Source organism: Echinops telfairi, unplaced genomic scaffold (genome assembly GCF_000313985.2).
Source record: "Echinops telfairi isolate 266 unplaced genomic scaffold, ASM31398v2 ScPeMD7_23;HRSCAF=83, whole genome shotgun sequence".
Lineage (NCBI taxonomy): Eukaryota > Metazoa > Chordata > Mammalia > Afrosoricida > Tenrecidae > Echinops > Echinops telfairi.
The window spans coordinates 10412134-10425330 of record NW_022103920.1 but is presented as its reverse complement, the minus strand read 5'-3'; the positions used below and the strand labels follow the sequence as shown (position 1 = coordinate 10425330).

The 13197-nt window shown below is 42.3% G+C and overlaps 1 protein-coding gene across 1 annotated transcript in view; it reads right to left on the bottom strand.

Annotated features, from left to right (window-relative positions):
• The window catches only part of CNOT4 (CCR4-NOT transcription complex subunit 4), a 140097-nt gene that overhangs the window by 49966 nt on the left and 76934 nt on the right, over positions 1-13197 (bottom strand). Inside the window, exon 3 of the mRNA XM_004707826.2 lies at positions 2710-2907. Within this exon, the coding sequence (XP_004707883.1) occupies positions 2710-2907 (198 nt within the window). The remainder of the gene's footprint in view (positions 1-2709; positions 2908-13197) is intronic.

The window sequence follows — 13197 nt, the reverse complement described above, 5'->3', positions numbered from 1 at the left end:
GGCTATTCATGGGATAGTCCATGCTCCTCACCATCACTTCAAAGGCTATTCATGGGATAATCCATGTTCCCTACCATCAACGCTACTGTAGTCTTCCTTGTTCATCATCTGGCTTTCAAATGCACAGGTGGCTAGTTACATGGGTTCAATCAGGAGAATGTAACACTTAAAGGAATTCTTTTTAGCAGATTTGTCCAATATAATGCATCATTTGACTTCCTGACTGCCTCTTTCATTGGAGTTGATTATGGATCCAAGTAAAACAAAACCCTTTACAACGTAAATCTTTCCTCCCTTTATCGTGATGTTACTCATTTGGACAGTTGCGAGGGATTCTGTTTCTGTCTGGTGAGGCGTAATCCACACTGGAGGCTACACAGTCTCTGGTCTTCATCAGTAGTGCTCTAAGTCCTGGTCACCTTCAGCAAGTAAGGTTGCAATATGCAACTTGTGACATGCAGATGACAAACACACTTGCTGAAGGTAAAGAGGACTTCAGTCACTTACTGCTGGTGATTTAAAGACCACTGTCTTCTGTCTGAATTACACTGTGGCATACAGAAAACAAAAATCCTTAGAGCTGGTCAATGAGCGTTGTCATGATAAAGAGAGAAAAGATTTACCTTGTGTAGGATTTTGTTTTACTTGGATTCATATCAATGCCAAGGGGAGCAACAGTCAAGAAATCGCAGGTGTGGTAGTTATATAATCTGGTGTCAACTTGTGGAAGGGTGGAGTCTGGCCTGTCAATCAGATCGCAGCTTGATGACCTCATTTGGAGGTGCTATGGAAAAAAATAGCTGCTGGAGGCCAGACACACGCTCACTCCCTGCAAGACATTCCTTCTGATAAGACACATGGAGCTTCGCTAGAGCCCTGGAGCTGGAGGTGCCACTTGGAGACCACGCCAGTGTTGAGATGCTTACACTGCCACTGGATCCTTAAGACTTTCCACTCACTGACCAATGAAATTCCTGCATTCAGAGTCACTGCATGTGTTTTGTGAGGCTGAAGAAGAATGTATAGACTGGTATCAGACATATGGGCTAATATCGGACTTATGGACTTGATCTGGACTGGGCTAGGATGTTTTCTCAATATTCAACTGCTCTTTCTTATACACATATCTATAAATTTGTTTCTCCAGTGAACCCAGACTAACACAGCAGGTAAACAACACAAAACACAAAACCCCTCATAGAAATAATCAGCACCCTGTGATTAGAAAAGAGTAGAGTTGGTACAAGGAAAGAGAAGAGGTGGTACAAATCCATGACCATGTTTCAGGGACTAGGGTCAAGGGTGGAGACTCTGTTTGCTTGGAGGGTAAGTACTAGCTAACCAAAAAAAAAAAAGGAAAATTAGCTGCGAAGTTTGAGTGATAGGCCCAATGAGCTCACTCTTTCTTCAGTCTTCTTCTGTTTTTGAACCCTAGACTCACCTCTTGGTATAGAAAAGAAACTGGTCTCCTGGCCCATGAACGCCAGCATCCCTGAACCTCACGCCATGCTTACTATTCTGATACAGTGTGCATGAGTTTCTCCTCTATGATCGTGAAGTCCCTCACTGCACTGCCTCAATACGAAATAGATGCAGCAGCATCAATACACATGCATTATACTCTGGAAATTATTGACTTTTATATCAAAATACTTCAGACTCCTTAAAGTTTCTCCTCCTACAACGTTAGCTCACCTTGACAAGCTTGAAGATCCCCATGCCCCTTAGCATCTTCAGTTCAGTCCTCCCTCTGATTACAACACAGTGGCTATTGTTATAAACCTTCCATGAGGGATGATTTTAGAAAGTCACCAAATCTAGTTTTTTCTTCTTGAAGTAAACATTGTGGGTCAATCCATTTCTATCTACCTTCCCAGCGACTTAGGAGTCAGCATCTCCTGGTACGTCAGAAACTGACAATTAGCAGGTGAGGACTCAAGGGTATCCAGGAAAATATGAGTTCAACATTATTCGAATGAGGCGGGTGGTGGTAGGAGAGAAAAAAATAGAAGCATTTTTTTTAAGGGTGACTATCTCCCCCGTGTGAATAATGGTCCATTATTCCCTTTCACCAAATTAGCCCTCTCCCCACAAAACTGGCTTAGGAAGAAATGGAAGGAGTGAAGAATGCTGGCAGAATATAACACTAGTTCAGAAAAACTAGGATTTACCTAAAGAAACAGGGAGAATTAAAAAATATATACAGTTTTTAAAAAAAGATATCCAGTAGGTTCATGCAAGGGCACCTCCACTGTTACTGCTTACACAGGATGGCTTCAAAAGTTCCTGGGAAATGGAACTGAAAGATCAAGGGATTTTTCCAAGAACTCTGTGAAGCCCTCTCGTCTAGCTGCAGTAAGGAGCAGAGAAAAAGAGCAATCGGGTTGAAGACCTCACGACAAACAGAAGTCAATGGTAGTGTTTTCCTTTTCACAGACTACTGGCATCAAAGTGGCCCCAAAGATCTGGTTCAACTCCCTCGTTTACAACAGAAGACCCCTACTCCGAGAGATTAAGGATCAGACACGTGTGTAAGAACACAACTGGCAGGGTTTATCAAGTGATAATTCAAAATTAATTTCTTATTTCCGCCTAAACTTTAATATTTTCAGATATATCTGCAGTTGAGCAGAGTCAACTGTGATTTCCAAGTAGGACAGGCAACCGGGGGAAAGGTGCCACTGAGGAAGCCAACAGAAAACGCCTTACCTCTGGGTCTGCCAAGCGCTGAGACAGCCCTACAACGAAGACGAGGTTTTTTTGTACCACGCGTACACTAGCCAAGTGTTTGCGATTTTCTGATATTTTCTGTTTTCTCTCATTTTGTTTCTGTTTTTTCTCATTCTTTATCCTCTGCAGTTCTTCCTGGGAGAGTGGTTTATATACTGCTGGGTCTTCTGGATATGGCTTTAAGCATAAAACAAACACAGAAGTTAGCGGGAAAGAAAGAAACAGAAAAACGGCGTGAATAACAACCATCAGATTCTGGATGGCAGGTACCTGGACATATTGTTTCTATGACTGTATTGGGCAGCAGAGGTGGCAATGTCAGGTAAGCGTCGGATCCCTAACTGCAGTATGGGTGGTGAAACTCACCAGCCACTCCTCGGGAGAAAGAAGAAGCTATCAACTTCCATAAAGACTTAGGGGCAGGAGAGTCAGTATCAATTTGATGGCAGCAGGTTTTTGGTTTCGGGTGGCAGAGCTGGTTATGCATTGAACTGATAACCACAAAGTCAGTAGTTCGAACCCAGCAATTGCTCCACTGGGAAAAGATGAGGCTATCTGTTCCTGTGCATTTTAGCCTGGGAACCCTGGGGAGCAGTTCCACTGAGTTCAAATCAACTCAGTGATAGTGGGTTTGGTTCAGACTGATTTACAGGACTGTTTTAATTACTTTAAATGGTTTTCACCTAATAAAAATTAAGTTAAATAAAAATGTTTTCAAACACTTAATGTTTAGACCTTAGCACAACCTGAATTTGAAGCTCCTGAAGACAGGTCAAAAAGGAAGGACAAGTTCAGCATGCCTTAAGATGAAAGAACTAAAGAAACTCCCATGCGATTTAACTATGGAGGTCTACAATATCTCTAAGCGCTCTCACGAAAATGATTTAAAAAATGTGAAGCGAGAAAAGAAAAATTCAAACCTGGAGTTGTAAATACTGTAAGATTCTATAGATAAAATAGTACACTATGTAGGAGTCATCAAAAGAAGATAGAAAGAATACAGAGTCATTGTACCAAAAGGAACTGGTCAATATTTAACCATTCCAAGAGTTAGTATATGAACAAGAGCCCAATGGCACTGAAGGAGGAAATCCAAACTGCACTGAAGTCATTAGCCAAAAACAAGGCTCCAAGAATTGACAGAATACCAACTGAAATGTTTCCACAAACTGACGAAGCACTGGAAACACTCACTCATCTGTGCCAAGAAATTTGGAAGGCAGCTGCCTGGCCAACTAACTGGAAGAGATATTTGTACCCATTCCAAAAGAGGGTGACCCAACAGAATTTGCATATTATAGAACAATTTCATTCATATCACATACAAGTAAAATTTTGCTGGGGATCTTCCAACAATGGTTGCAGCAAAACACTGTCAGGGAACTGCCCGAAGTTCAGCCTGGATTCAGAAGAGGAGTAGAACAGAGATCACTGTAAACCAGAGAAGAGCAGAGAGATGTTTGCCGGTGCTTTATTTTCTATGTGAAGGCATATGACTATGGGGACTAAAACAAACTATGGATCACCTTGAGAAGAATGGGAACCCGGGGACACCTCATTGTGCTCAGACAGACAGAACTTGTGCACAAATTGAGAGTTGTGCGAACAGAACAAGGGAATACGGCATGATTTTTAAATTCAGGAAAAGTGTGGCAGGGTTGTATCCTCTCATCATACTTATTCAGTATGTATGCTGAGTAAATAATCAGGGAAGTTGGATTATATAAAATAACAATGCAGCATCAGGATTGAAGGAAGGCTTATGAACAACCTGTGATATACAGATGACACAATTTTGTTTGCTGCAAGTGAGGAGGGATTGAAGCACTTGCTGATGAAGATCAAGGATTATAGCCTTCAATATAGATTACAACTCAATGTAAAGAAAATTCAAATCCTCACAACTGGACCAATAGTTAACATGATAAACCATAAACCAAACTCAGTGCCATCAAGTCGGTTCTGATTTATAGTAAATGATCTTGTAGGGCTCAGTAAAACTGCTGCTGTGAGTTTCCAAGACTGTAGCATTTTACAGGAATAGAAAGCCTCATATTTCTGCCACAGAGCAGCTGGTAGTTTTGAACTGCTGACCTTATGGACTGGAGCCCAACGCATTAACTACTAAGCCACCAGAAAAGATTAGAGTTGTCATGGATTTTATCTTGCTTGGATCACAATCAGTGCTCGTGGAGGCAGCAATCAAGAGATCAAATGGTGGGCTGCATTGGGTAAATGTGCTGCCCAAGACTTAACGCTTTGAAAAGCAAAGATGTTACTTTGAGGACAAGGGTGCACCTGACCCCAAGCCATAGTATTTTCAATCACCTCATATGCATGTGAAAGTTGAACTAGGAGTAAGGAAGGCAAGAGAAAAGTTGATGCATTTGAATGATGGTGCTGGCAGAGTACCCTGAACTGTCAAAAGAACAAGCAGATCTGTCTTGGAAGAAGTACATCCAGAGTGCTCCTTAGAAGCAAGAATGGTGAGATTTCATCTCACATACGCAGACGTGTTATCAGTGGAGATGAGCTCCTGGAGAAGGAAATCATGCTTGGAACAGGGGCAGTGAGACAGATGAAGATACTCAACAAGGTGGCCTGATACTGTGGCTGAAACAACTGACTCAAACATAAGAATGGGATAACGTCCTGTTCTAATGTATGTAGGATCCCTAAGAGTAGAAGTGACTTGAGGGCACCTAGCAACCACCAAAGCAGCAGCGCAAATTGTGTCTCTGGTGGTGCAGACGGTTACGCATACCACCACCAGCCAAAAGGCTGATAAACCCCCAGAGGTGCCTCAGAAAACACGACGGAGGGTGGAGGGGGGTCTGCTGCATCTGAAAAGTCATACAGTCTTAAAAACCTTAGGAAGCAGTTTAGTCCCACTCTGCACACGTGTGGTTGCCAAGACTCAATGGCCATTAGCAAGCACAACTAACAGCACAGAGTACGTTAAAACTTTCCATATCACCCAGTGTTGTGAAAACTACCTGAATTCATTCTGTAGGTGGCTTTGGCTGTACTCTGTGCCTGTTGACTTTGACGCTCCTGAAAACAAGATCAAATTCTCTGAGGGACCCCAACAGTCCCCCAGTGCACAGTTCACAGAAGGCTACGCTGCTGGGGTGGTATGCAAGCAGCAAACATTCTAAGTTCCCGGCCCTGTATGTGGGTCATGGGTTTGTGTATTACAATCAAGATAAATTTAATGAAAGCCTTCTAAATGCTAACAGAGTCCCAGCTCCCATGCTCGTTCTGTAATACATTCCCAGCTTACGAGGGAGGTCAATGGGAAAATACAGAACAGACTCGGGTTCAGGCAGCTGAATTTCACTTCGGCACTTACTAGCCAGCCACACAGGCTTAGACAAACCCTCTTAGCCTGATGCCTCAATCTCCTCCCATGTACATTGAAAATAATCTCAAAAGTTGGAGTAAAGATGCAATACTCATGAAGCCATTATTATTGTGTCTGGCATATAGCAAGCCCTCGATACATACTAGATATTATACTGTTGTGTGTCTTTATCTTTTCCTTTCAAACTGACAGGGCCATTTTTCATTCCTGAGTACTTATGCCAGAGCTGCTGGCAGCTTGGTGGGGAGGGAGGAGGCAGAGTGCCTGGTTTGGGAGCCTGGCTCATCCTTCCCTAACAGAGATGGTGGCTCGGTTTTGTGACTTTTCTGGCTCAGCTTCATCTGCAAAATGGGAGCCACAGTATCAAATCCCTAAGGTTCCTGTGCGGGTAGGAGAGTCCATGCTTACAACATGAAAAAAGTGGCAGAGCAAACACACACACACAACGAATTATTAGTCTTCTGCCATAAAGCTTGGCTTCAAAGTGAACAGGTGAGCATGTATCTTGAGGCAGAGAGCCCTACTCTGGATAAGCACAGCAAAGTCTGGGGATTGACCATAACTCCGGCTGTAAGGTGCAGTGGGCCAGGCATGAGATGGTGCTACTCCAGGTGTGCTCCAAGCACTGCACATTCCCTGTTCGTAGTCAGACAAGTCCAGAAAACTTTTGGAAATCTACAGCAAGCTGACACGGCTATAATAGCAGACTCTGCAGAATGAGGCAGTTCTGAGTTTGGTTGTTATCAACTTAGGTTGTACATCTCACAGCACAGACTACCAGGCATGTGCAGCGGGACCCTGCAGTCACCTTCAACAGCCTGGAGCCAAAGAGAATTTGGTCCTTCTTGGCAGAGTGGAGAGGCACCACCATGACCCCGAATCCCGGAAAAGGAGGGATCTGACAAGCAGGCTCTGACACTGTCAAACTGGGCTGCAGCATTAAGTCCCATTACTGATGCACATCACATCATGTTAAGTATGTAATACTGAATTATATTGTTATCCTAGCCTGTTTTCTTCCTTATTCCAAGCTTTTTCCTATGAAAGGTTACTTCTCTCGGCTTTAACGTCAACTATGTTGGAATATAACTACTGTATGATGCAAAAGATGACGCAAAAGATAATGCGAGAGACTAATGATCAAATTAGTTACATACGGGGGCATAACGGTTACCCTTTGGGCTGCTAACTGTAAGGTTGGCAATTTGAAACTACCAGCCAAAAGACAAGGCTATATCTACTCCTGTAGAGTTAGTCTTAAAGGAGGTGATGAACAAGAGTTTTGAAATCTTCAACTACTGGGGAAGCTGTTTCTCTGTTGTTAGGAAGAACTGAATTTCTCTGGACCATATAAAAAGATGCTACTTTAAACCAAACACAAGTAGCAACCACATAATCGTAGTCTTCTTAGCCTTGGTCTAACAGTCTCATCAGGACCTGGAGAAGCACGAATCTCACATGGCTCATCTATACGCACAGTACCTCCACATACACTATTTCACAAATCTCATGGCTGAAAGCTAATAACCTAACACAGGGATGTGAAGGAGTGGAAGAAGGCTAACAGAGAGGGCAAGGGAGAGGGAGGGGAATAAAGAGACACACAGACAGGGTGAGAGGAAGAGGAGGGAAAAGGGTGGGTGGGGAGGGGAAGAGAGAGAGGGGAAAAAAACACTAAAATACGAGTACTGAAAATGAACATAAAGAAAAATACACCTCTGGTCTCCTTTTTATCTCAGACACAAATGTTCACCTTCTAAGATGAGACCAACAAATCAAAGGTTGCAGAGAGAAGAATGCCCGCTAAGGAGACTGCTATGCTCAGGACCGGGCAGTGTTCCTTCTGTTGTGCATGAGGCAGCTGAAAGCTGGGACAGCCCCAACCGCGCCGACGAAGAAGGCTAACAACCAAGTAGGCCACCATGGATAGGGCAGCATTTAAACGTAGCACACATTTTAATGGTATTCATTCGGCAATAAACTGCCAAACCACCAAGCAAGATGGTTTGCATTAGTTTGCGTAATCGCGTCATTTCCTCTTTGTTCCTCATGCTCTCCACGCACATCAGGACTGTCAAGAGTTGATTTTATTTTATGCCCTCTTGCCTTTATTGGAAGACTATTGCTTCTTCCTATTTCTATTAAATTCTGTTTAATCCCCATCTTCCACAGTCACAATGCTGCTTTTTTTTTTTCCTGGTTTCTGAGGTGAAAATAAGTTCATTTTGGTTTCATTCTTTCTTGGTTTCTAATAAATGCAATTAAGGCTTCAATTTTTCTTCTAATTGCCACTTTGGCCTCATTCCAGAGATTCTGGGAAGTAGTACTCCAATTATTGATTTAAAGTAATTTATAATTTCCATTCTGTTCTATTTAAACCATTTACAAACAAATGTATTTTTAAATTTTTATAGGTGGACAGATTTTTGCTGTGAACATCCAATTCTGTTGCATTCTTTGGGGGGCTTCTAGTTTCCAATAATGGTGAGACAATTAAGCCTCTTGTTTAAGATAATGAAAAGTGCTATATAAAACTTTTTTTTAAGTCCACACCTTAAGAGCATTAATAACTTACAGTGGGAAGCTCCTAAGTCACTTTCTGGATAGAGGCCAAAAACTAGAGTAACAAGGTCACTCACACCACTGAATACATACTTGGCCCTCGGTTCACTAGGCAGCCCAAGGTGGAGAGTCTTCTGCTCATAAGACGGAAAGCAGCCAACAGCCAACAGGTCGTTTCAAGCTGAGAATAAACCGATCTCTACCCACCACCCCTCCTTTTCCCAATGAATGCAGAGGTAAGAACAAGCTAAGAAAAGAGCCATGTAGTTAGGGAAAACCCCTCTTAGAAGCTGTTGGGACCAATTCTAGGGACTATCTGTAGAGACACACAGACAGGGCAAGTAGGGTCTTTAAGCTGAAAGCACTTACACCCAGATCAAAGGTGTGAAGTGACAGTTTTCAGACACTGGATGGTAGACGGTGAGTAGCAGGGCATTGATGTGAAAGCCAAGCCTACCACCCTTTGGCCCTCACTGGACCCAGCACTTTAAGGGGCGACTGGACACCAGACAACACAATGAGCTGAGCAGTTGTTATTGTTGCTGTTAGGTGCCATCAACTCAGCTCTGACCCATAACGACCCAATGCAAGGTCCTGTGCCGTCCTCACAATTGTTCCTGTGCCTGAGCGTACTGATGCAGCCACTGTGTCCATCCTTCTCATCGAGGGCCTTCCTCTTTCTCCCCACCCTCCACTTCACCAAACGCGTGGTCCTTCTCCAGGGACTGGTCTCTCCTGACAATATGTCCAAACTACGTTAGACCAAGTCTTGCCATCCTTGCCTCTGAGGAACATTCTAGCCTTACTCCTTCCAAAATAGATTAGTTTGTCCTTTTAGCAGTCCATGGTACTTTCAATATTCTTCTCCAGCACCAGATTTCAAATGCATTGATTCTTCCACAGTCTTCCTCATTCTAAGTCCAGTTTTCACATGCATATGATGAGAATGAATACATAGCTTAGATCAGGTGCATCATAGTCCTCAAAATAACATTTGCTTATGCACCCATTTGTCTTCAGCAATCCCTTCGACACTTTGTGATCACACAGGCTGATATGTTCTTCCATGTGGGCTTTGTTGCTTCTGAGTTAGATGGCCGCTTGTTTACCTTCAAGCTTTTAAGACACCAGACGCTCTATCTTTTGATACCCAGCCACCATCAGCTTTCTTCACCACATTTGCTTATTCACCTGCTTTGTCTTCAGCAGTTGTGTTAGGAAGGTGAGCATCATAGAATGCCAATTCAATAGAAGAAAGTATTCTTGCATTGAGGGAGTAATTGAGTGGAGGCCCAATGTCCCTCTGCTACCTTTATACTAAACCTATAAATATAGGCACATAGATCTATTTCCCCATCCTCATAGATAAATATATTTTCATATGTACATGTCTTTATCTAGACCTCTATAAATGCCCTTTCCTTAAACTCGTAACTGCTGCTTCCATGAGCATTGATTTGTGGATCCGAGTAAGACAAAATCCTTGACAACTTCAACCTTTTCTCCATGGATCATGACGTTGCCTACTGGTCCAGTTGTGAGGATTTGGTCTTCCTTACATTGAGTTGTAATCCATGCTGAAGGCTACAGTTCTTGATCGTCATCAGCAAGTGCTTCAAGTCCTCCTCGCTTTGAGCAAGTAAGGTTGTGTCATCGATATACTGCAGGTTATCAATAAGCCTTCCTCCAACCCTGATGCTGCACTCTTCTTCAAATAATCCCGCTTCTCTGAAGATTCCCTCAGCATAAGTTGAAAAAATATGGTGAGATACACAAACCTAATGCACGCCTTTTCTAATTTTAAACCATGCAGGATTCCCTTGTTCTATGCCCACAACTGCCTCTTGATCCGTGTACAAGTTCCACATGAGCACAATGAAGTGTTCAGGAATTCCCATCTTCTCGATGCTACCCACAGTTTATAATGGTCCACACAAGTTAGTGCCTTTGTATCATTAATGAAACACAAGTAAATATCTTTCTGGTATTCTCTGCTTTGAGCCAAGATCCAGCTGACATTAGCAGTGATAATCCTCATTCCATGTCCCCTTCTGAATCCAGCGTGAACCCCTGGCAGCTCCATGTCAATGAACTGCAACAACCGATGTTGGATGATATTCAACAAAATTTTACTTGCATGTGATACCGATGTTATTGTTATAGAAGGAGAGCATTCTGTTGGGTCACCTTTCTTTAGAATGAATAACAATATGGATCTCTTCCCATCAATTGGCCAGGTAGCTTTCTTCCAAATTTCCTGGCATAGACGAGTGAGTGCTTCCAGGGCTTCTTCAGCTTTCTGAAAACATTTCAATGAATAGTTCGTCAATTCCTGTAGCCTTGTTCTGGGCTAAAGAATTTGGTGCAGCTTAAACTTCTTCTTTCAGCACCATTGATTCCTGCTTATATGCTACTGCATGAAATGGTAGACTGTCGACTAGTTCTTTCTGGTACAGTGGCTCTGTGTATTCTTTCAATCTCCTCTTGATACTTCTTGCATCACTCAATATTTTGCCTAGAGATTCTTTCAAAGAGAAAGCTGAGCAGAGACCAAAATGCTGACAAGGCTAAGACAAAGGGGAAAATAGAGAAACTTCAAAAGCCAGTTAAATTTAGAAGCATTGAGTTGTAGGTCATTTGCAGAGTCATCACTTTCAGAGAAATACTTCCATAGGGCTGCATTTTTTCATGAACTTTAAAAAAATAAATCATTTTACTGGGGGTTCATACAGCTCTACCACCATACATACATACATACATACATACATACATACATACATTATGTCAAGCACATTTGCACATATGTTGCCAACATAATTCTCAACACATTCTCTTCCCACTTGAGCCCCTGATATCAGCTCCCCATTTCTTCCCCCTCCCTCACAAACCCTTGATAAGTTATAAATTATTATTTTCCTATCTTACATCATCTTGTCACCTCTCACCCACTTTTCCATTGTTTGTCCCCCTGAGAGAAGGTTATAGGTTGATACTTGTGATCGATTCCCTCTTTATCCCCCAACCCTCCCCTAATCCTCCTGGTATGTCTACTCTCATTGTTGGCCCTAGGGGGTTTATCTATCCTGGATTCCCTGTGTTGCAGGCTCTTATCTGTAACAGTGTGCATGCTCTCATCTAATCCGATTTATAAGGTAGAAGTGAGGTCATGATAGTGGGGGGAAGGAAGCACCAAAGAACTAGAGGAAAGTTGTGTGTTTCATCAGAGCTATAAGGGCTGCATTCGTAAGGACTGACAAGGAACCAACTTTTTTGAACTAAAAGTTTAAAATCCATTATCAAAACTTCACTTAGATTTTGAACAAAACGAATCGCAAGATCAAGGAGTCCTAGTGGTGTTGTGGGTTCAACCCAACTACTGCTCCATGGGAGAAAGAGAACGATTTCTGCTCTTTTTACAGCCTTAGACACCCAAAGGGGCAGTTCTACTCAGTCTCATAGAATTGCTATGAGTCAAAATTGACTTGAAGGGTATGGATGGGTTGGTTTTTATGGCAAGGTCATTTGCCTTTCCCATTTCTTAAAATAAGTTAACTCTATAGAAAGTATGTGTGAAACGAAATATAATTAATTAAATAAATAAAAGGACTCACTGCCATCAAATCAATTCCGACTCATGGTGCCCCACATGTTAATGGGAGTAGAAAGCCCTGTCTTTCTCCTGGGGAGCGGCTGGTGCTTTTGAACTGCTGACATTGTGGATGTCAGCCCAATGCATAACCACTCCACCACTACACAGAAATGTGTGTGTGTGTGTGTGTGTAAACATAATATATATATATAATATATAAAAGCATTATATATATATTACATATATATAAGCCTAAGTAAGAGACAGCACTTTGCTCCCCTAAACAGTTGGCACCAGAAACCCACAAGGGCAATTCTCTGTCCTATTGGGTACTCTGACTCGGAATTGACTTGATGACAGCAAGAGATACAAGTATGCATTGTATGTGCTAAATATATGAAAAGACATCAAAAGTTCACGGAAAATTCCATCATCTTTTAAATTTCACTTAAAAACTCTTGAAGCCTCTTAAAAACTCTTGAAGCCCCTTCATTATTATACATTCATTCTATATATACACAATAGAAGAGTCCTGGTGGAATAACTTAACCACTAAACAAAAAGTTGGTTGTTCCAATCCTCTAGCAACTCAGTAGAGGACCATCCTGGCAATCTGCTCCTGTCAAGATTAAAACCTAAATTTATGTTCACTGGGGGACAAGCACCTTAGAAAAGGAGACTGACTCCAGGGAATGCTAAAGGTGGACTTTGGGGCCAGGGCATGGTGCCCCAACACACTGGACTGGAAAACACACCTAAAGGCCAACAAATGATCCTTGAACTAACTATAAGCTTCTTCTTTCTTGTTGCGTTTTGTTTTGTTCTTTGTCAGTGGTTTGTTGTTGTTGTTTTGTTGTATATTGTTGCTTGGTTTTGCTCTGTCTTGCTTTTGTGCATGTTATTATCTCCATAGGTCTGTCTAAATAAGATAGGCTGGATGAACAATCTGGAG